The sequence below is a fragment of the Rhamphochromis sp. 'chilingali' genome, assembly GCF_963969265.1.
Source record: "Rhamphochromis sp. 'chilingali' genome assembly, chromosome: 7".
In the NCBI taxonomy this organism is placed as follows: Eukaryota; Metazoa; Chordata; class Actinopteri; order Cichliformes; family Cichlidae; genus Rhamphochromis; species Rhamphochromis sp. 'chilingali'.
Genome location: NC_137934.1, coordinates 40649180 through 40673677, shown reverse-complemented (window position 1 = coordinate 40673677; position 24498 = coordinate 40649180). Strand labels below are relative to the sequence as shown.

General features: G+C 43.2%; 2 protein-coding genes across 3 annotated transcripts in view; one reads left to right on the top strand and one right to left on the bottom strand.

The window, feature by feature from the left end:
* LOC308399542 (uncharacterized protein) overlaps positions 1 to 1638 on the bottom strand; it is a 78863-nt gene extending 77225 nt beyond the window's left edge. The window contains exon 1 of the mRNA XM_080886857.1: positions 1016 to 1638. Within this exon, the coding sequence (XP_080742983.1) occupies positions 1016 to 1246 (231 nt within the window). The 5' untranslated portion in view covers positions 1247 to 1638. The remainder of the gene's footprint in view (positions 1 to 1015) is intronic.
* Positions 1639 to 7753: 6115 nt separating this feature from the next.
* Positions 7754 to 24498, top strand: part of mkln1 (muskelin 1, intracellular mediator containing kelch motifs) — a 28456-nt gene continuing 11711 nt past the window's right edge. Inside the window, exons 1-10 of one of the 2 annotated variants that reach the window (XM_080886854.1) lie at positions 7754 to 7872; positions 8896 to 8965; positions 13301 to 13443; positions 13973 to 14061; positions 14143 to 14252; positions 16962 to 17154; positions 17250 to 17327; positions 17601 to 17666; positions 23528 to 23640; positions 23746 to 23958. In XM_080886854.1, the coding sequence (XP_080742980.1) occupies positions 7793 to 7872; positions 8896 to 8965; positions 13301 to 13443; positions 13973 to 14061; positions 14143 to 14252; positions 16962 to 17154; positions 17250 to 17327; positions 17601 to 17666; positions 23528 to 23640; positions 23746 to 23958 (1155 nt within the window). In that variant the 5' untranslated portion in view covers positions 7754 to 7792. Of the gene's footprint in view, positions 7873 to 8895; positions 8966 to 13300; positions 13444 to 13972; positions 14062 to 14142; positions 14253 to 16961; positions 17155 to 17249; positions 17367 to 17600; positions 17667 to 23527; positions 23641 to 23745; positions 23959 to 24498 lie in introns of both variants that reach the window. The other variant, XM_080886853.1, reaches the window with a different exon arrangement.

The following is a 24498-nucleotide window of genomic DNA, read 5'->3' as shown; positions in this document are numbered from 1 at the left end:
ACGTCTTTAGGGGTTTTCTTGTCTGCTCTGCTGATCGGATCTGGACAGCCTTTTGTATCAGCTGCTTCTTGGAACACTTGGAGAGCGACTCCGGAAGAGCCTCTCGCATTAAAATATTGAAGTACTTCCCCTTTCTGGGTGAGACGGCGGCCAAAATAGGACGCTCTTTGAACTGTGTGTGTCATATACACAATGATGTGACTGCCCAGTTATGAATCAGCAAAACGCTGGATGGTGTGTGTGTCTGAGGGAGAGGGAATGTGTGTGTGTTTGCGCAATAACCAGAGCAGCAGGCAGGTGTTTTCTTGTTTTCCTCACCAGTCAGTATTGACACAATGAAGCGCTGACGGCACCTCGCAGGCATCCCGCAGGGAAATTGGGTGGCTTTATTAAACACATAGGACCGCTGCTTTAAAGCGACGCTCTCGTAAATGAGCACCGGAGCCAGAAAACCAGCACAGCCAGTTTAACACTCGGAGTTTACAGAATGTCATCCTTTTGGGCACATCTCAATGTTAAGTTGGAGAACTGTCAAACACTGCGAGCCCTCATTAAACGGTGAAACATACAAATAATCCATCTCGCTGTAAAAACCGCACAAAATCACCACTGACAACTTCACTTGCTCTTGGCACCTCGACTCAGAGCTTCGGGTTCGCCACAGAGGCGCGGGATGTTTCCAGTCCAACATGCTCAACGTGAAAACGCGTTCTCAAAGCACCGGAGTCGAACCCTTATGCCCACTTGTTTACTTCAACTTCAATTTCTATGTGCGCAACACCACCTGGAATGCGGACACTGGCAAACACGCACATGGCCCGTGATCAAGACTCCCCTGCAGGGTGATTGCGCTTTCTTCAACAAACGCACTATTCCAAAAGCCCAGAGATGCGGGTCCTCACTAGGGTACAGCAGGCTGGCTACCAGGCACAACTCAAGCGCGAAAACGCACCTGCGGCAGCAACCCGGAGCCGATCCCCACACCAGCCGAGCTATTAGAAATAAGTTCACTCACACCGAAGGGCGCTCCTCCTTTGCTCCGGGACTGTGCGAAATACGCGCACAGGCGACATTTTCCTCCTCTTTTAAAGTGCGCGTCACAGCTGGCAGGTGCAACGGCGAACACAGAGGTCCCGTCCGATGAGGCGCAGTCTGTCCGGCTCGGCCCAGCCCGGTCGAGATCGGCAGCGTTCGGTTGGGCTCGGCCCCCTGGCCCTCTACACTGTCGGCAGATGACTGCGTACATTTCTGCTCCCTTCTGCTTTAGCAAAGAGCCCAGCGCACTCACTCTGTTCCTGCCTTTTCATTATATCATGTCCATGTGACACGCTCAGGCCTCAGTCGATGGAAACTTAAAGGGACCTCCCACGTGATGGCGCGCTCACGACAGCGAGCGCGTCCAGGAGAATTAAGAAATAAGATGCAAGGCAGCAGGAACCAGACCCGCTCGGGCTGGTTGATAACTTGTTTGGGGGGTTTGTCTGTTTTTTATCTGGAAGATTTTGCCGCTGGCTCTAATGGTCATTGTAGTAATGTCGGTCATCTCTAGTAACAGTAATGATGATGAAGATAAGTTGATGCTGCTGCTGATGAAGACTATGATGAAAATAGAGCGTGGTGTTTTATTGTAACGACAATGACAACTGCTATAGTCAGACAACCATTTGTGGTTATGATGATGATGATTATGACAGTGAGCCTGTAAAAGTTGTGATGATGATGATAAAGAAAACCTGATGGCAGCGATGAAGATAACTACATTTGGCTGGTGAAGATAACGATGATGGTCGTGGTGATGAATGTGAGAATGATGATGATGATGATGATGATGATGGAGATAATCCTCACTGGTTATAATAAAGATGATGATGATAAATAAAATGATTATCATGATAGTAAAGAGAATCCTTATTAGACGTGACAATGATGATGAAGGTAACCTTTGTTATTCTTAATGAACAGGCTGATGCTCTTTGTTAGCTTTTCCACCAATGAGCTCATGGCCTGTATGACATCATCACAGGGTGACTAACGTTGTGGGGAAAACACCTGATCTCATATCAGAGGCAGATTACCGAAACTGGATGTAAAGCTGTGTGTCTAGGACAGTGGACAGAGGGACACTTTGTGTGAATCTTGCTCTATTTACACTGACTTTACATTTAGATTATTTTACATTACATTTGCATTTTGTTTATTTTTATATCCTCTGTGAATGTGTTAGCATGGCTGAATACAGGGGTTTAAATCCCTCATTAACACATCTGACTGAAAAAGCTAATGTTGTGAATTTAAACAAGGATGTTTTTGGAAGCTGAGGCCAGCAGCACGGTAGTCAGAAGACTTAAAAGTCGTGGACTTTAGAGCTGATCTGAAAAATACTTTTAGTTTTACCACAGATCAGACTGCCATGTCAAATGTAAAGGGTCCCCTCACGGTGACCATCACCCCACTCTACCACTGAGGACCAAGAGACAAAAAAAATCGTTTCTTCCTTGTTAATTACAGCTGAACAGCAGCCGTGCCCAGAACGGTTGGAACGACATTAAAGCTTAAAAAAACTGAAGTTATTCAATAAAGTTATATTTAAAAACAAAATGAACTTTCAGTTTCACATTAAGCGATGCACCTCATCCACCTGGGTAGCTAGTCAGCGCCAGCTCTAAAGGCTCTAAACCAATGTTCCATAAACTGGTGGATGACTTCACTGTGGCCACAGCCATCCTTTATATACATGGTAAATGGTAAATGGCCTGTATTTATATAGCGCTTTTCTAGTCCCTAAGGACCCCAAAGCGCTTTACACAACCTGTCATCCACCCATTCACACACACATTCACACACTGGTGATGGCAGCTACATTGTAGCCACAGCCACCCTGGGGAGCACTGACAGAGGCGAGGCTGCCGGACACTGGCGCCACCGGGCCCTCTGACCACCACCAGTAGGCAACGGGTGAAGTGTCTTGCCCAAGGACACAACGACCAAGACTGTCCAAGCCGGGGCTCGAACCGGCAACCTTCCGATTACAAGGCGAACTCCCAACTCTTGAGCCATGATCGCCCCCTATGTTGCTTCTTGCCAAGGCAGCAGGGAACACTCTAACAAAGCCTGTGTACAACAAAGACATTTACTCACTGGCGGCTTCACGCAGCAAGGCATTAACACTTCCTTAAGGATTTCTATATTTCACTGAAGAGTTGTTGGAAAGCAAAGGCCGAGGAACCGCAGGATAATGAATACTGGATGCGAAACAAACCTCGAGACAGTGCTAATGTTTCTCTTTGTCTGCTTAATGTTGGCTGTAACACATTATGGGCCATCACTTTATATGGTTATTCCACAGCGGTAAACCACGTCTCACTTGTGTTCCCAGTTTACATCCACGCACAGGAAACTTGACGAGCGTCCTTTTCCATTTCTAGTAAGTGGAAGTAAGGGTTTGCCAAGAGCTGGAAGTGTGCTTAAAAGACACACTGTTATCACTCTGCACACCATCATCAAGCCTGGATGGAGTCCACTCGTGGACGAGTCATCAAAAACTAACACTTTTGCTGAGATATGAGAAAAATATTCCAAAGACAGACTGGGCCATGTCGGGTAGCCGTGGGCTGCCGTTTCTCATTTAGTACATCTTTATGTCTTTAAAGCATGTTTTTGCAGAGATTGATTTAATTAAATTGCTATAGAAACCAATAATGTAGTACTCACTGCCTTACACTGACTTGAAGAAAACACCTGAAACAAGACAAAAACTGTTGTTAGCTCTATTATCTCGTGTTCGCTGTTCAGCTTTGGTGCGCGTGTTGTCTTTGCCCTCTGTAATGTTGGACTCTGGATAGCTGTCAGTGGGTGGGTGAATACTAAGGACAACAATGAGAGCCTAGAACTTCATCCGCGTATCAGATGTGATGCTCCGTGGTGTTGTTGAATATTGGACTAAATTATAAACACAGGTTGATAAAGGTATCGTGTATCGCAGCTGCCACAAGGTTAGCGAGTACAGTAGATTAGGCTCAGTACATACGGCTCTTTGAAGTCTATGTGTGATGTGTGATGGAGGGACTTGGTGGCAGTCGGGACCGTGTGAAAATACCAGAAGACTGAGGGTCTCTGAGGCTCACAGACCCCCTGTGGTTTGAATTAGAGTGGATTACAACTCTCAGCAACAAAAGACACCTCTCGGCTCCCCCTCTGTGCTCGTCTGAACGAGTGACACAGCCCGCAAAACGTGGATGCTTTTATGCAGCAAAGCCACAGTGCGAGTCTAGCAGGACGTCCATCGCCGTGCGCACACTGCTAACTTTAAACTATCAGGCCGAAACTCACAATCGTTGGTTCGTTTATTTTAAGTAACCAATCTAGAAAAGATGAAGCATGAAAGATGCTGCCACATGCAATCAGCTGTTGAAGCAAAGCTTTTCATTGCCAATTTTCACTTTTATGAACTTAATTAAAACGTTTGATTTCAAATACATCATATAACTGTTACGGTCCTGGGTCAGTGACTCAGTGTTTTGTTTTTTATTTTCATCATCATCATCATTATTATCATTATTAATATTGATCTTGCTCCCCGGTCGTGTCCCTCTGTGTTCCCTTTGTTCAGATCAAGTCTGCGTCTCTCTGTTATTCTTCCTGTCTCATGTCGGTGTGTATAGTTTTGCTTTCCCTTGTCTTATGTGTGATTCCTCCCAGCTGTGCTCTGCTCCGGTGTCCCATTCCCTGCTTATCCCTCAGAGTATTTTAGCCCTGTGTTTCGTCCTCGCTCCACGCTGTGTGCTTCTCCTTCCATGCGTCCCTGAGATTGCTGTCCGTAGTTTCCAGGTTTCCCGTTGTCTTTGTTATTAGTTTCTAGTTTTGGTTTTGTAAAATGATGCTACTGCGATGAAGCAGCCTCTTTTAGTTTATTCCTCTGAGTGTTTTGCATCCTGCCTGTCACACAGCCGTATCAAGACAATAACATCATCGCAACAATTTGTATTGATTGTTTTAGTCACCATTTAACTGTTGCTCTGGAAATGAGCTTCGATTTCCTTTTAAGAACAAAATAGATTGAAAAAATTTGAATTGCATGATAGGAAGTGCATGCTGCAACAACTGAATATCAACTCAAACTAATATGGACAATAAAACAACGTGTGAAGTGAATGGGGAACAAAGGGGGACGAGGATACAGCTGACTGATATATGCAGGGTTGGTTAATCCACAAAAGGGTTAGCTAGGCTGCCAGAGGCGAGAGCACTCACTGCACCAACTGTTTGCTACAAAACCATGTGCCGAATGAGGCCCATATGAATGCTACAGCTTTCCTTCTAAATAGGCAGGAACTGGAACAGGTCAGCAACTGGTTTGAAGGTCACTGGTTCAATCCCCGACATTCTCCAGCCCATGTCTTGAAAGTGCCCTTGGCAAGATGCTGACATTATCCCCGGTGGAGTGTTCCAGTGTTTGTGTAACTGTTAGAAAAGCTTCTGTGTCCATGGATGAATGTGGCTCGTAGTGCAAAGTGCTGTTCGATGTTCAGCGAGAGCAGAAAAGCACTCCATATGTACAGTCCCATGCACCGCGTTATCCCCTGACAGTCACTGTCAGGCCTGAGACTTTGCTTTAAAAAAATCTTCGATAGCAACAAATTATTCTGGCACAACTTCACCTACTTCCAAGGTGCATGGAGACAAACATCGGATGACGTGAAGGCTCCAGGATACTTAATCTTAGGGAGAAATCAACACACATGGGTGTAGGTCCTTTGTTGCTGAGATTTATTGATAAAAACAGTACAAAAAACCAACCATTTGTACACATATTTACAAATGGCCTGCTGAGTGGTGCACGGAGCATGTTCATTGGTTCATGGACCTCCCTGAACTAATGGCATTTATTGCAATTGTCATCTTGCGGGGGGTTAACAGGGTTCCATCTCTAAATGACTGCTGGTCAGCAAACCTGGGAAACCCACAGATCATTGGAACTATGGCACAAAACCGCTTCCAAGACATCATGCAACACCTACGCTTTGATGACAAGTCCACCCGCTGTGATCGAGCAAAGACTGATAAGTTCGCTGCAATTTCCAGTGTGTGGGGATCATTGGTCACCAACTGCATCACGTGCTACAACCCTGGTCTACATATCACCGTTGATGAACAGCTTTTCCCATCAAAGACTCGGTGCTGTTTCCTGCAGTATATTGCAAGTAAACCTGACAAGTTTGGGATCAAGTTTTGGGTGGCTTGCAACCTAAAATCCAAGTACATTTGCAATGTCTTCCCATATCTTGGCAAGGACCCCAATCGTCCCAGTGAGGAGAGACTGTCTGAAAATGTAGTAATGAGGCTGATGGAACCATTCCTAGACAAGGGCAGAAATGTTACCACGGACAATTTTTTCACATCACTTTCACTTGCGCAAAAACTTCTTAGACGGAAAACCACCATCCTCGGCACAGTCAGCAAGATTCGCAGGGAAATTCCTCAATCCACTCAAACCCCCACTACCCTCCCTCCAGAATTCCCAGGTAACAACCTAATATACATATGAATGACTAGCCAATTTAGCTTCCACTTGGCTGAAGCTAAAGCTTAGCTAAAAGCCTACCAGCCATTTGGCTGCTCTCCGGGTTTTAAAGGTAGAAAGGTAGAAGCCTGGGGGTGCTACTGTTAAAGCAAGAGAAAACGGCTTTATCAGGTGACCAGCGCTTTCCAGCCCAAACTATTCATAGATCTATTAGTTGGTACAGAGCGAGTATTATGATGGTATCACTTTGATCTCAGAGACTATTTTCTACATTTTTACAAAGTGTTGCTCTCAGGTCGGCACAGATATCTGTTAAAAACAAGCATCCGGTTACAGAACTTGGCTGCCATGTGACCTTTTTGAGTGTCTTCAGTCAACTGACAGTAAAATGTCCAGTTGCAGCAGAGCAGCTTGTGGTGATCCAACATAACCAGTCAAGAAAACCAGTGTTTGACGTTATGGCAGCTGTGACCAGTTGTATGTTAATTCGTGGAGGTAATTTATAGCGTTTAGCTCAAAGCAAGACGCACAACCAACTACATACTGGCTTAATGTCAAGATGAAAAAATGTCGAGTCATCTTCTTTCAAAGTGTATGCTGCAAATTAGGAGGCTGAGTAGCTTTGTCTAACCGGAATAAAGCGCATTAGTCACCAGATGACTCACCCACTCTAAGCTAGAATGACTTCACATATAGTAAAACACTATGCTGTTTGAAAAGGGACACTGCTGTCTTTGTCTCAAAAAGGAAACACTGCAGTCAACTGTATGATACTATATGATCGGCTGATTATTTCTGTGGGAGTCTTTATTCTATTTATATGTATGCATTAATTTCGAAACCCCTACTTATGGATCAGGTTTAAAGAGTTTTGGTTAACTCGACTTCCAGTAGCTGTGTGTGTGTAGCTGTGTAGTAATTAGGGATGATGTACATATTTAGGAACGGGGCTGTAGAAGATCATCTTTGGCCTGTGGCCACATTAATGTGATGGAGGTATTGTTATTATTTTATTATCATTCGCTTTTTATGTTTTATCGATTGAAATTAACATGTTTCAGCTGGAATGATATTCGGAAAAAATGATAATTTAAAAAAATACGAGTTTTGTTACGATGAATATGAAGAGCTGACGTGATAACTGTATCGTGCAGTGTGTTCATGCTACCGAGGAGGCTTCGTAAACAACACAAATATGTGTACTGTCTCTTTAAGAGCTGTCAATATTCGCTCCTTGCTAACCTCTCGCTGTCTGTTATTTTCTGCAACAAGATGGCTGTCGCTCCCGAGAGCAGAGTCCTCACTTTCAGCGTTTTTAAATGGAGCTCTTACTCGTCTACATATTTACCTGAGTGAGTATCTTTCCCATCCTCTGGCCCAGCGTATGCATTAGGTTTTGCGGTGGAAGGTGGTCTTTTGTCATCTCGGCGCACTTGTGTTTCTTCCACCCTGCGCGACTGGCCTAGCTTGTCTGCGAGCAAGCTAGCGCTAGCTACCGTGTGGGGCGTTTGGTTTCGGATATTTAGCCGCCCGATAATGATAATGTTGTTTTTCCGCTAAACGTTTGTTGGAAGCAATAGCTTACGATGTACTTTCTGTGTGATGAAATGACGCTCAGTAATTTCTGTGAAATGTGTGGGCAACTAAGGGACAGTTTCCTACTTCAGTGTAGGATATCAATTGGAGCGTTATCTCAAAACGTAAACAAAGCAACTGAATGGTGTATTCTTCTCTTATAGTTATATTATTCTAGAGTGACAACCCCGAAAACTTGGCATTGGAACACGCCCAGATTATTCTTTGTTACTTCCGTTGTCACAGCTGTATAATATTTTACGCTTTGATTACGTAGTGTACACTTCGGTATCTTAATACGTGAAAAACGAACGTCCACGTTAGCTAACTGGACTCCAGAGCTGAAGTAGGCAACTAGCTGTTGTTATCTAACCATAGAGCTTTGCTTTAGCAGCTATGCTAATGAGCTTGGTTATAGGCTACCTGAAACTGTTGCAACGAAAGGAAAACTTACTTGTCGCTCACGCCAGCACCCATGTTTTAATCTAATATAAACGAAGTCACCCATAGTTCCGCGGCTTTCGCCTGTTGCTGGTTCAGCACTCAGCAAACAGTTCAGCAGTAGCTGACTTAATGCTAGTTGGCTAACAACAACAGTTACCTAAATGAGCTTTCTAACAGAATGTAGCGTGACTACAAGAAAGTAGTTTTGTTATGTGATAAATCTACTGTCATAAGCTTCCAGGACACACAGACCTGTATTCGGCTCAACCTTGCACTGCTGTCTTTCCGCGTTTTCTGCTCACTTGGTGGGATGGTATTCCACAGTGGGTAAATACTTGTCTCTTTATTTTGTTTAGGAATATCTTGGTGGATAAACCTAACGATCAGTCCTCCAGGTGGTCTTCTGAGAGCAACTATCCTCCACAGGTAGGTTCATTTCTGATGAGCTTTAATTTTGTTGACCTGGAACAGCAGTTGTCTATGAAAGTCGTGATTTGTGTAGGTTCATAGCGTCACAGTTCATAGGTAATTGGCTTGGCTAATTAATTAACATTAATATTTTAGAGAGGGTGCATCTTGTGAAGGTGCATAAACAGGAAACTGCAGTCTGCACAGAGAGGCCAATGGGATTGAGAAACCCTTTGCTTTACTGGGAATGCTCTTTGGGAAATTTTGACATTTTAAGATGGGGCATTTGAAAACATGTCAATCACACTTCTGCGTCACGTCTGTGTTATTACTGATACAATAACCAGTACTCCATTTTCTGTAACCTTCTCACCAAAAAAGTAAGTTTGTTTGTTTTAAACAGGTAACACTTGTGGGAATTCTTCCTTTGCATTTAACTTGATGGGTTTTCATCAACTTCTGTAACTCCACTTGAACACTTACATTCTTTGGCTCGACCTTGCTCCAGCTGTTGCTGGTAGACCATCATTCATTATGTCTGGTGCTTTTCCTCTTTATTGTTATAATAATAATGATGATGGATTGGATTTATATAGCGCTTTTCAAGGCACCCAAAGCGCTTTACAATTCCATTATACATTCACTCTGTTAGACTTATTTTTCTTGCAGGTGTGAATTCTCAACAGTTTATGCCGTTTGTGTTTTACAGTTTAATAAAAATGAATCCAATGTTATTCAGTAGAACTATTAATGTTTATTTACACAGTGTTGTTTTCTAACTGAATGGTAAAGTCATGTGAAAAGCATACCTATGCTTTCAGTTGTTTGGGGGGGTTGGCCTCGCTTACAGTGTCTTGCTGGGCTTGTTTATATTTGAGTGCTCAGTACATGGAATATCTCAAGGCTGACCTTGATCTGCCTGAATGTAACATGGTTTTAAGTCAGGTCTCAGTTACTCAAGTTGATGTAAGAGTAGTGAGTGGATTAAAAGCTTCTCAGCAAGTGTGAATGTGCCTAAATGTGATATTTTAAAAAAGTCAGTTATACACAAACTAACTGAAATAATAATTCAAAGGGTTGGACAAAGATAAGAAACATTAAGTGAATGTTTGTAATTCATAGTAAGGAGATGAGATGCAGCTCTGTCATCAGTTTTTACTTTAGGTCCAACAAATGTATCAATGTTAACAAAAAGGACGTTTATTTTGTCGATTACAAATAAGATGATAATAAAAAAGTGAATAGGAATTGTCTTGATATAAGAAAAACCTAAAAAAAAACCCAAATAGTAAAGTTTTAATACCAGATGAGACAAATATGACATTTTTGGCAAAAACGATTCTATGTTTGGGCAGAATGAATGCCAGTATCTAAATTTCGCATGTGAAGCATCATGGTCTGGGTCTATTTTAACTAGGGCTGTGCACTATGACCAAGATCTCATATCCCGATAGAAGACATTTATCGCCCCGACAACGGTATATGTATCACAAAATTTCACATTTTCTGTAAATTCTGTGGATCTCAGGCAGCTCGACTTGTGTAAAGTGTTTTCAGCTGGGCGTCGTGTAGCTGGAGTCGAGTGTTTTGACTGTAACGGCCGCCATTTTCTTTGTATTTACTACCTTTGAGTCTGAGGTTTATTTTGAGCACCTGACGGCTCTTTGTTGCTTCTCATCCGTAAACTCCCTCACATGATTCTTGCGTAGGTGTATGAAAAGGTTTGTCGTGTTTGAGTCTGAGGTAGGGCTGTTTGATATAACGATATATATATCGGGATATGAGATTTTGGTCATATCGCACAGCCCTAGTCTGAGTTGGGGTTCGTTTTCCTGCATAATTTTACAGTTTTCTGGTCCGTGTCAGACATAAACAAACCATATGTTACAGAGGGAGCCCCTCGTTTAGGAGTAAGGTTAGAGAACTTTAAGGAATGAATGTAGCCACTACGGTGACCATCAAAACCATGAAAAAAAACAAATGATAGCTTAATATGAAACGACAGGCGTTTTCATATCGTCTTTAGATATATGTCGTTCCTTAAATCGAACAGCCCTAATTTTAACTATGGCCTGGATGACTGAGAGCCTACACAGGCGATGTAGATTAGCTACTCTTAGCTACTCTCTTATTTCCCAGGGGGTTACCACAGTGCACGGATCCCCATTTCACACCAAATACAACCTTCCCATTTATCCAGGTTTGTGACGGGTCCTCAAACAGCAGCACGACTGCAGGAGGCTTCGTTTTTAAGGCTTCAATTCCAAAGAGTTCACTAACTTTATCTTGCAGCTGTATGAGGAGGTTCCACCTAGCAGTGAGCAGCAACAGCAACTGTTTACGTTCACACTTCTGAAAGAAAAAGTTTGCCTTCCTCTCTCTTGAACTCATTGACTCCCTTTGACAACACCATCATAGATAGTGTTGCACGACTTTGAGGTTAAATCTGAAAGTTTGCATTGACTGACAATAGGAAGTGAAACATTGCAAAACAATGGTTAACCACTCACTTGGAGGACTGAGCACCCCAGACTCAAAATACTCTGTTTCTAGTAGAGCAGCTGGGTGTTACGCAGGCTTCACAAATTCTAATAATTCTGCAGCTCAGGTATGTCCTTTATGCTTTAAATGAAGGAAAACTGCAGGAATCTGCCTGTAATTTAGAGTAGGAGTAGGCGGTGTTTGGATGGTAGAAAACTGCTGGTTAAACAATTGATTTGTCAATCTAAAGTAACAGTTCCCCATGAGAAATGATGCAGAACATTTCTTTCCATTTTTTATAAAACGTGGAGCATAAACTAAACAGTTTTGGGGCTTGGGGGGCATTCTGTCCTCCCCCTGGGAGATTGCATCCTTGCCGATGGGATCTGTTCATAAAGAAAACAACACTAAGATTGTTCATTTGTGCTGCTTCTGAAAACCACATGATCGAATCCCAGAGTGGAAGCATTTTCACACGAATCCACACTGACAGCAGCAGGTCATGTAGCTCACCGTCCACAGGGAAACCTTCAGCGTTGGGATACGTTTTTAACCCTTTAAAGCCGGTCAGAGCAGCACGCTCCGTTTTGCGTAACTATTTTTAAATCCCGGTAGCTCTGCAACCGTGTAAGCTAGCGCAATAATTTTTTTTGCATATGAAACCGGAGGAGTTGTACTTACATCTTATGCCATCAGCTTGTCCTCGGTCACGGTTTCCTTCCACATATAGCTTTGCAAAAACTGCATAAAAAGCACTTGCAGCAACAAAAACACAATATTCCAGAAACAGGTTTTGCCGATCCGATCAGCTGTTCGTAACACTTCCTACGTCCATCAGCGTGAACTATCGCATGTCCGCCATGACCTGCCCGAAACCGGAAGTGACGTCATTTTGTGGAATTTATTTTATTTTATTTTTTTTGCAAATTTGCATTATAATATTTATTTTCGTTTTTCCTGCAGTATATAAAAATTGGTGTATTTCAAAAATAAAACTATGAAGACTCTTAAAATAAATTTCCTGTGGTGGGAAACTATTTTGTGCAACTTTTAACTTTTTTGTATTTACAGTTTTGAGGGATAAGTTTTTGTAGTTTTTCGCAATTTATGTAATTACTATGCACTTAATGCAGACATATTATTAAAATTTGGGTTGTAATGGTTGCAACTTGAAATGCTCCCAAAAATGGCCCCACAGCATTTAAAAATATACTATAAGCTCTGGTGGACTTGGTTCTATGGCAGGTCTTAAAGGGTTAAATTCAAACTGGTGTGATTGTCCAAAACATGACGTTCAAATCAGTAGCGTACCCCCACCTCCATCGACTAATTAAAAAACTGTGTGCCAAATTACTGGTGAGTAAATTATAACCTTGGATGTGAGTCGTCACGGGAGGGTGATGGGAGGAGCCCATTGTTTCATCACACGTTGTCTCATTACAAACACAAAATGGAAAGTCAACTCAGTGTTGCTACTTTTTTATTTACCGTAAAGGTGGGGAGTTTGTGTGATTCATTAATGCTTCATTTCAGATTGATATTGATGCTTTCACAGCGGATGTGAACATGTTGGTCTCTGTGGATTTAAATGTTTTCACATTTCCTGTTTAATCGGTGCTGTGGCCATGGGTGGATTGTCATTTGATGTCTTGGCTTGTTAGAGCACCAGTGACATGTGGATGCAGTTCATAGTGTGTTGTGCTGCCACTTACCTGATGCTGTAGTCGTTTAGATAAGGAGAGAATCCCTTCACAGCGACGGGGCAGGCATAATTTCAGGCAAATTTCCTGGAGCTCTCTACAAGCACTAAATACGTCATAACTCTGTTCTGTGCTTTCAGTCTGTTTCACCTGTCTTGATCTCTTTCCACAGTTTTTAATCTTAAAATTGGAAAGGCCAGCAATTGTTCAGAGCATCACCTTTGGGAAATATGAGAAGACTCATGTGTGCAACTTGAAGAAGTTCAAAGTGTTTGGTGGGATGAGCGAAGAAAACATGACCGAGCTTTTGTCCAGGTGAGATGCCCCTGTAGCTTCAGGGAGACATGTTTCTGTGTTTGTCTGGTCCTGTAGTGTCTTTATTGGTAGACACAATACCAGGAGAATGACAGTGCCATCAGAAGTGCTCTCAATTGTGGCTGTCGAGACGACTTCTAGTTGACAGAAATTCACTGGTTGAACAGATTTTTTTTAAAAATTGTCTTAAGTAATAAATTGCCTCAGGTGTTATGTTGAATTTGAACTTCAATAAATACAAATTCAAAGAACAGAGGATTGTAGTAGTTGTAAATGTGCAACTTCAATTGTTGCAAATTGTTTCTGGAGAACCTGCAACTGGCAAATGAGTCCATCCAGCTGAAGAGCTGCATTAGCAGGCTGCATGTTTGTTAACAGCCTGAACTGCAGCTGCAAGGCCACACATGAAGTCTAGTTAGCTGCCAGAGGTGGAGGGCTGTCCAGCAAATGGATTCAGTCGGTATCTCAACTCACCAGTAGGATTAGTGAAACAGCTGTGTCATGTTGATTGTCTTTCTCCATCTGCCAGTGGCCTTAAGAATGACTACAACAAGGAAACGTTCACCTTAAAGCACAAGATCGACGAGCAGATGTTCCCCTGCAGATTTGTCAAAATAGGTGAGAGCAGTTTGGCACGCTTTGTGTTGTCATGTGTTTGTTGCTGTTAACACTTCTTACCACTTGTTTGTTTAACTTCAGTGCCTCTGATGTCTTGGGGTCCGAGTTTCAACTTCAGCATCTGGTACATTGAGCTGCATGGAATTGAAGACCCAGATGTGGTGCAGCCCTGCCTTAACTGGTATAGCAAGGTAGGCCTCAGCCTGGATGTTAGAGGGGTGGGGCAGAGGTGGAAGAGTGGATTTGCCTTCCTGCGTAATATCAGCTTGAATGAAAACTTCTGGGATGTCAGAGGTGCTGATTACATTTGGAAACCCACAAACTCAGTTTGTCTCTGGGACAGTTTCTTTAATTGCATTCACATAGTTTCACTTCTGTCTTAAATTCATGTGTTGGATTCCATGTAATTTATGAATATCGTAGTTTATTACTTAATTACAAAAGATAGTTTGGCCTCTGTAGATTTTAGGCCATGCCTTTCAAATGTAAGCAAAGAAAAACCTGCTTTTATCTGCTGATTCGAGTTTAGGCTTAAATTTATGCTCTAATCCTGTAAAGGCAAAGAGCTGCAGTTTCTTTTGGTTTCTCCTGCTGGTTGTCTGCCTCTGGACATTTCCCGTGATGTCTCCAGTGTCGGTTGTCGCCATTTGCTTCCACACACATTAGCAGACTCGTTGCAGTTTGTGTTTGGTTAGGACTTTAGATATTTTACATGAGACAAATGAACTTTTTCTCAGTCCTCCTCCTCCTCTGACAATGTAGCAGAGCCGAGCTGGCAGGCTCCTTTACTTTTGTTGTCTTAAAATATCTCCAGACTGCTGACAATTCTCATCGTCCGCCTACCTGCTCACATGAGTTAATGTTGCTGTAAAGTGGTATCGTGTGGTCTCTGCTGTACATGTGTTGCTAGCTTAATCATTAACTTGCATATGAAGGAGCCGGGACATTATACCCGTGCTTCTTACGACCACATCGTTTCTTGTATATTTTACTACAACATGAAGAATATAAAATAACTGTACCTGCTACTGTTCGAGTTAACCAGCAGCAGCCGTGTTCTGATCAGGGAGGTTCCTACAAACAGAGAACTAACAAACTGCTGAAATGTGTGGTGCTTTTGGATTAGTGACTAACATTAACAGTGCTAACACAAGCCATTCCTTCCCTGACCCGTAACCATCAACAATATCTGTGCATGTGGTTTGTTGCTGCTTCACTAGTTCAGCTGTTTCCAGTTTACTTTAGTTTACAAATTATAGCCAATATACAGCTGTTTATTTAAACATCTCAGAGTGCGCCCAAATGCTTGATGGAGCTGCAGACGCTGGTGATAGCCTAGCATACTCTGCCGGATGGTGGACGTGTACATGCTCATGCAAGTTAGTCGTGTTTGAGTACTTTGCTCGCACTTTACATCTGCACAAGCAGCACACCGCTTTGAGTACATCCTTAGGTTTACCCCTTTCATCCAAAATTGGCGACTTATATATATATTTTTTAATGCTGTCAGTGTTAATGTGCCATCATCACGACTAACACGATTAATAATTAACCCATCTGGAGCACAGACTGAGTCAAAATCCCCAAAATGTCTCTGTTAACACATTTCAGGCAGTTTGTTCAAAGTTTGTTCATTCTCTCTCTCTCTCTCTCACACACACACACACACACACACACACACACACACACACACACACACACACACACACACACACACACACACACACACACACACACGTATGTGTGTGTGTGTGTGTGTGTGTGTGCGTGTATATCTTGTTCAGTTTCATGTCACTAAAAGAAGCTGTAACTTAGATGTTCTGTCTTGTTCAGAGTCGGCTGAAGGACTAACGACTTCACACACAAAAAGAATTTCCCAGAGACTCGATGTTCCATATATTTTTGATGCTGCCTCCTTGTGACAGTACACGGCCACAACATGGTTCAGTGCACACGCTTTGTGTAGGACCAATGCACAGATACACCGGTCCCTTAACAATGGCAGAAACATTTAACTAACTATATGAACTAGTCGTGCACAGGACGACAGTAGCCGCTGCTCTGAACAACAGTATCCTGCAGGTTTTGGCAGGCTACACCTGTCGGGTGTTTGCATGGCTGAGCGGCTGCATCTAGTCCTCCAACTGTAAAGCATCCAGTGCGGTGGTGCAAAGCACCCACCCCTAGACGCTATGGAGCAGCGGACACGTGTTCTCTGGAGTGATGATTCAGGTTTCTCCATCTGACAATCTGATGGATGAGTCTGGGTTGGTGGTTGCCAGGAGAATGCTACTTGTCTGACTGCGTTTTGCCAAGTGTGAAGCTTGGTGGAGGGGGACTGTGGGGTGGGACTGTTGGCTCAGCCCGTTAGTGAAAGGAACTCTTAATGCTTCAGCAAATCAAGACACTCTAGACAATTTCATGCTCTCAACTTTGTGGGAACAGTTGGGGATGTCGCCGTCCTGTTGGAACATGGATAAGGGAGTTTGGTGTGGAAGAACCTGACTGGCCTACACAGATCCTGACCTCGACCCCAAAAAAGCACCCTTAGGATGAATTGGAGTGGAGACTGGGAGCCAGGCCTCGTCCAGCATCACTGTGTCTGAGTTCACGAATGCGCTTCTGGAACACGATGCTCATAACCACCGTATGGATTAAGAATCGAACGTCGCGTGAGTTCATATACGTGTGAAGGCAGCATAATGTAAAATACTAGACTGGTGGCATCATGCGCTGCGTTGTGTTTTTGTTTTTAAAAAAAGCTTTGAGGCGTAATACTCAACCTTCAGTGTCATTTGGTTTCACACGTGTTTGATAGACCTGATGCTGAGTCGGGTGTGGTCCAAGCATTCGTGCAGTGAGTTGAACTCATCAGTTTGCTCTCCATCATGTCCTTATAGTACCGAGAACAGGAAGCCATCCGCCTTTGCCTGAAGCACTTCCGACAGCATAACTACACAGAGGCCTTCGAGTCGCTGCAGAAGAAGACTCGAATAGCTCTGGAGCACCCCATGCTAACCCACCTGCACGACCGACTGGTGCTGCAAGGAGACTTTGATGCCTGTGAGGAGCTGATAGACAAAGCTGTGAGAGGTATGCAGCCATAGTGTTTGTTCTGACTGAGAGAAATGCTCATGGGATTACGCTTGTTTTCTTTCTCATATTTGATTCATGTGTCCTCTTGCTAGACGGCTTGTTTAACCAGTACATCAGCCAGCAGGAGTACAAGCCCAGGTGGAGTCAGATCATCCCCAAATGCAACAAAGGTACAAGCGCCCAAGAAATCAACCACGACGAAATGAACAGTGAGCCCATCTTTCCAGTGGGAAATGTTCCCGCTTATCACACATTTCAATACATGCTGACAACTTTGCCACCTGTCTAAAGCAGCGCTGTCTTTCTTGTCTGTTTGCTGCCCCGCCCATCCCTTCGCTCCACCCCATTTTGCCTGATCCACGCCTCACCTCTCTGCTTCGTCGTCTGTCCCCCCCACGCTCACACTCCATCTTTGTCTTTTCCATCCTCTTTTCTCTTTGCAGGTGACGGTGACGACAACAGGCCGGGGATGAGGGGAGGACATCAAATGGTCATTGACGTCCAAACTGGTGAGACTCACACAGCGCACTGTTATGACTTGGCTATGACTCACGTCCACCTATGCACACTGAGCTCGCAAAGCTCTGCTGCCGTTTAATCAAATGAACCCTCCACAGTTCCCCCACCTCGAACGTTCTCCTTCCAACCAAACCGTTCTATTTGTAAAAACACATTAATCTCGGCTTTTGTTTCGACAGACGCACCGCTGCTTTTTAATGAATTCATTTATTTTAACCCTTGGATCTGACAACATTGTTGGCAGTGTACTTCCCTGCTGGCTGCCAGGAAAAACAGAAGCCTGCATTGTTAGTGTGTGTATGTGAGACTGAGTGATGCAGTGTCTGCAGCTCGTGTATGAGCTGGGAGAAGGCAGCATCTCTGCTCTGCATCAGGCAGCACACACTGACCTCTGTGTCCCACCACAGGAGTCGTGGTGCAGGACTTCCCAGTGATTTCTCTGTCCGGTGCCTGATATTAGAGCAGGGCGATATGGCCAAAAATATTTATCACGATATATATTTGAAAATTTGCGATAACGATATAACCGACGATATAATTGATGCGAGACAAAATACAACTCCACAACATTACTAGCGCAAAAAGACAACCTTCCATTTATTTTCACTTAAACAAGAAGCTGGTTTTATGTACATTAAAGCTTTATAAAAATGTAACAGTGCAAATGCAAATTCCTTGCTGAAAGTTTAACCAAAAGGCATTTCCAGTAGAAATGGGCTGACATATCCTGAGCATAACCATGTATAATATCCACTGAAGTTAAAAAGAGGTGCTTTGCAACATTAAACTGCAGTGTGCAGTACGCATTTTTCGTACCATAAGGTGCATGGGATTATAAGGCACATTAAGCGAAACAAAGCAGTCAGATAAATCAAACTTTATTAAACTCATTCTTCTTGCTTCCTCCACTTCTGTACCATTGATTCATTAATGTTGAATTCTCTGGCAGCTGCTCTATTCCCATGTTGTTGCAGTATATTAATGACTAACCTGGTATTGTGGATGGATTATCTCAGTTGTTCTCCTGACTGAAGTTTGGTCCGTTTACAGCATCCTGCCATGCGATTGCATTTGTTTCTAACCATGAAGAACCTTCACGTTAACTTTTATAAGTGGAAAAGTGTTAGTGTTGGTCCTCCAGCTTCACTGTTTATGTTATGCTAACATAGCTGTGTCGCTAGCGATCACGTAGCACATCATTATATACCAGCTAGCCCAACTTCAGTAACCCTACAAACGTCACTGCTGTTTAGTTTCCTGTCTTCATTTATGTTGGAAGTGATAGCAGAGCTGTACGTTTGATTTTTTTCAGAAATCTCTCCGTCAGAACATGCTATATCATGCTTAGGTAACTAGCGAAACTAGCGAGCTAACTTCCGCTAGCTTCCTGCTAACTTCTAACTCCGTTAAATGTAATAAATTTTGTTTTCATGGATGCCTGGAAGTTAAACTTCATAGTTACACCTGGTAAAGCAGCAATGCTGATCGTTTTATTAAAGATGAAAGAATTTAGACAGTTTTTAACTCTCAGTGATGCTGCAGTGTTGTTTGACCTGAAGCATACGGAGTTTAGGACCCAGATTACTCCCAGATTTAAGAGCATCTTAGTCCGACAAATATGACAATAACAACGGCCGCTTGCATGTTCTGCAAAAAAATGTGCTTTGTTGTGTATCTGACGGACAAACACCAAACCAGTTCCACATCACTGAAGTTGCACCATTTTTACAAACCAATTCTGGTTCATCTGTTTCACTCAACAATCGGCCATGTGCGTATGAAAACAAAGGCACTGCGCATGCGCGTTTTACTCCCATTCTATTGCGATATTTCATTTTCCTATCGTTGCCTAACATTATACCGGTATTACCGTGAACGGTATAATATGGCCCAGCCCTACCTGATATCGTTTACATTCTCGTAATTAGTGTTATTTTATTTTATTTAGAATTTCTTGTCAGTTTGTTTTATTTATTTAAACACAAGGAAGGACCAGTTAAGCTATGGCGTCACAGCCCCTGATCTGAGTCCCTTTACTGGCTGTTGGGATTTGTACTGTACATTCTGGTTATGATGAACCGCTCTCTATTTGAACACATAGCTTATCTGGTAAATGTTTACGGCATGAGAGGGACAAAGGGACAGAACACTTGGTTATCCAGGGTTTTCCTGAGGTTTCTGGATGATATGCAGCATTTGTTGTGGTTGTGTGGGAGGCTGCACTGATTGTGTTTTAGTAAAGCCTGTTGGTTTGGACATTTTGTTGTCATTACAACAATTTACATGAAACAATACAAACACAAAGAAAAACTCTGGAAGACCTTTTAGAAAGCTTGCACAAGACAACAGTTTAAAAAATGACAGTCTGGCTGCTTGGAGGCAAAATACAAAGAATGCAGTAGATTTAACATTTAACAGTACACTTACAAAGTTGATGAATATATTTTACTCAGTAATTTAACAATAAACTTATACCATATAAAATTATATTTCTATCACATGAACCTCGAGTCCTTTCAGACAGTTGCCACATGGTGGGAGTTATTATAGCGTGACACGTGGAAAGCTGCAGTTAATAGTAGGGCTGTGCGATATGACCAAAATCTCATCTCCCGATATAAGACATCTGTCGTCCGATAACGATATAAATCACAAACATGTAACATTTTCTGTAAATTCTGTGAATCTCAGGTAGGTGAAGTGTTTCCTGCTGGGCGTCGTGTAGCTGAGTTGAGTGTTGTAACCGATGCATGAAACGATACATTTTTAGACATAAGTTGTAACGGCGCCGTTTTCTTTGTGAGTATTTATTACACGGCGTGCTGCGGGGAGAAGCCTGTTCTAACGTTTGAGTCTAAGGTTTATTTTTTAGCACCTGGCGGCTCTTTTTTACTTCTCATCCGTAAATAATCTGCTCTTTCACGTGATTCCGTTTATTTTGAAAAGTCTCAACAGGATCTTGAGCTTTATTGTGAAAGGTTTATGTGGAACATAAACAAGCGGACACGCGATGGTTTTACCGTCGTTGTTGCTAACGACAACGCATAAAAACAGGCGCTTGTCTGTCTGTAGTGTTGTTATATTAAATATAAGAGAAAGAAGAAATGAATATAACCACTACAGTGACATCAGAACCATGAACAAATATTACTGTAAACAGTTTATTTTGCGACACCACGAAACAAACGATAGCGTAAAATGAAACGATAGATGTTTTTATATCGTCATCCGATATATATCGTTACATCGAACAGCCCTAGTTAATAATGTGATTAACAAAATACAAACTAACACCTGAAACATGTCAGCGGAAACCAGTTTGTCTTATGTTGAGCTGAGGATGTCAGCAGCTCTCAGCTCCCACGCCAGCTGGTCGAAGTTTGCATTGCAAACATAAGATAAGATAAGATAACCTTTATTAGTCCCACACGTGGGAAATTTGTTTTGTCACAGCAGGAAGTGGACAGTGCAAAAGATATGAGGCAAAAATTAGAATACAATAAGAATAAATACAGTACACAGCTGTACAGAATAGAATAAAATAAAATAATATACTATATACAGTAGAATAAAATAAAATAAATATACAATAAGATAAAAATAGAATACGAATGCTATATACAACTGAGTAAAAATACAACGATGCCAGAAAAGATTATTGCACTTAGTGTTATTGCACATGTGTGGATGTGTGTGTTTGTTCAGTTAAAGTCTTTATTATGGAGTCTGACAGCAGTGGGGAGGAAAGACCTGCGAAATCTCTCCGTCCCACACCGTGGGTGCCGCAGTCTCCCACTGAAGGAGCTGCTCAGTGCTGTCACAGTCTGCTGCATGGGGTGGGAGATGTTGTCCAACAGGGATGACAGCTTAGCCGCCGTTCTCCTGTCACTCACCACCTCCACTGGGTCCAGAGGGCATCCTAGAACAGAGCTGGCCCTTCGGATCACCCTGTTCAGTCTCTTCCTGTCCCCAGCAGAGATGCTGCCGCCCCAGCAGACCACGCCATAAAAGATAGCAGAAGCCACAACAGAGTCATAGAATTTCTTCAGGAGTGGGCCCTCCACCCCAAACGACCTGAGTCTCCGCAGCAGGTACAGCCTGCTCTGCCCTTTCCTGTAGAGGGCGTCTGAGTTATGAGTCCAGTCCAGTCTATTGTTCAGATGAACACCAAGGTACCTGTAGCTGTCCACAGCCTCAATGTCCATACCCTGGATGTTCAGTGGTTGCAGTGGAGAATGCTTGTGCCTGCGGAAGTCTACCACCAGTTCCTTGGGTTTACTGGCGTTGATCTGGAGGTAGTTCAGCTGGCACCAGTCCACAAAGTCTTGGGTCAGACCTCTGTACTCCTTGTCGTCCCCATCAGTGATGAGGCCGACTATTGCAGAGTCATCAGAGAACTTCTGCAGGAAGCACTGGGTGGAGTTGTGGGAGAAGTCTGCAGTGTAGATGGTGAAGAGGAACGGAGCCAGAACCGTTCCCTGTGGGGCCCCCGTACTGCAGACGACCCTGTCCGACACACAGCCCTGAGTCCTCACATACTGTGGTCGGTCGGTGAGGTAGTCCAGGATCCAGGTAGTGAGGTGATGGTCCACTCCTGAGTTCACCAGCTTGTCCTTTAGAACCGAGGGAAGAATGGTGTTGAAGGCACTGGAGAAATCAAAGAACATGATTCTCACAGTGCTTCCAGCGGTCTCCAGGTGAGAGAGGGAACGATGTAGGAGGTGAATGACGGTGCCATGGTGCCAACCAAACTAAACCAATCATACTCATGTCATGCTAGCTGCCTTCATCTGACAAGACCTGCAGTCAGCAAAAAGATGGACTGACAGGAAGGCACGGAGGCTGTTTTTGCAGAAATGTTGATTTGCTCTGTAGTTTTAGCTCGGCCTCTAGATGATGATACAAAATAACATTTTTGTTATGGACTTTCAAATGTTGCTTTATGGCAGAATTATTAATTATTGGATATAATTACATATATTTGCCTCATTCCAAGTGCTCATTTGCAGCCGTTTCCAGGCTTATGTACACTCGGTCATATACATCATATACTGCCACAGATGCTGATATGCTTAAAAAGAACTTGAATAGGGGATTTCCACTTTGTATGAAGCAAGCACATCATGATCTCATGGTGAAACCAGTGTTTTATAAACACCCTGCTCATATATTCCTTTTCTTTCCCGTCACCTTTTGTTATGTTTTTGCTTAATCGCCCTTCTGGCACAAAACGGGCTTTTTAACAAAGCTGTTGCTTCACGAGCGTCATATTTACCTCCACACAGTGTGTCACTTCAAAGGGGGAATGTGATCTGAAAGCACTTTAAATCCCAAATTCCTGCTAATTGAATTGAACTAATTGAACCCCCACCACCATGTGTTATTGATAAAACGTAGTTCTGAACAGAGACTTGTGATGGTGGGTGCTGTGAACTGCAACATAATATCTTTTCTGATTTCATGTACAATAAGAAAACAGATGCTTATTTAACCTCCTAGGACCATCCACATATGTGGATGTCACATTTTGGGACGTCTAGACCAAAATACTTAATTTCTCTCTACAAGGGCCTGATATCCACTTACAAGGACATCATGCTGCCACTGTTCTATCAAAATTTGAAACAAATGTCCTCATATGTGGATCTCATTTTTCTCAGAAACAAAAATTAGGTAAAAATCTGGTGATGCTTTGTTTTTACATTCTTTAGGTCCCAATCAGCCCAAATAGCAAAGACACGTTCAAAATGCTGAAAGAGTTCAGGTCGTAGGAGGTTAAGGGAAAAACAACAACCTTGTTTGCAGGAGCATGGTTACAAAAGGCTCAGTGCTGGTCATTTCTAACCCACAGAGACGGTGTACCTGTTTGGAGGCTGGGATGGGACGCAGGATTTGGCAGACTTCTGGGCCTACAGTGTGCAGGAGAACCAGTGGGCCTGCATCTCCAGAGACACAGAGAAAGAGGTGATCAAACACTCACCAGTGTCTTCTGATTGTTTTTGACTAGAAAAGAAAAATCACTGTCTGTGCATGTTAGACACACGTGTAAGCATGTCTCCTGTGTAACAGAGTGGTCCGAGTGCTCGCTCATGCCACAAGATGTGCATCGACTCACAGCGGCGACAGATCTACACGCTGGGCCGCTACCTGGACTCCAGTGTCAGGAACAGCAAGTCGCTGAAGAGCGATTTTTACCGCTATGACATAGACGCCAACACCTGGACGCTACTAAGCGAGGATACGTCGGCCGACGGAGGGCCAAAGTTGGTGTTTGACCACCAGGTAGCTGCAAAGGCAAAACGATCTCTTACACTCCACTTTCCCTCCATATTCAACATCCTTTGTCCCGTCCATTCACCGTTCTTCCTCTGTAGATGTCCTAAACCTTTAAGCCGTCCTCCTCCTCCTCTGTCTGCAGATAACTCGACCTGACCTGTCCCTCTGAGTTAATCATTATCAGTCCTGTTCCTTCCTGTCACTTCCAAAAACAAAAATCTTCAACTGTGTCACCTCCAGCTGCTTTTTGTTAGTGCCTCCGTCTCCAAAGCAAACATCATAACAGGTCTCACCATCATCTTGGGCACCTTCCCTTTGACTCTTGCTGCTAACCTTCTGTCACACATCAGACCTGACACTCAGCTCCACTCACCCCCGTCAGTTGCTTAGTTGACTCCAGTTCTTTAAATACGTGTACTCACTGCATCTTCCTCGTGTTTGTCCATTGTGTCCGAACACTGTCGGACACAACAGGGGCCTCCACTCCTGAACCAACAGGAGGTGAGATGGAGGGGCTGTGTGTAGTCTGAACCTGGCTTAAGTTTA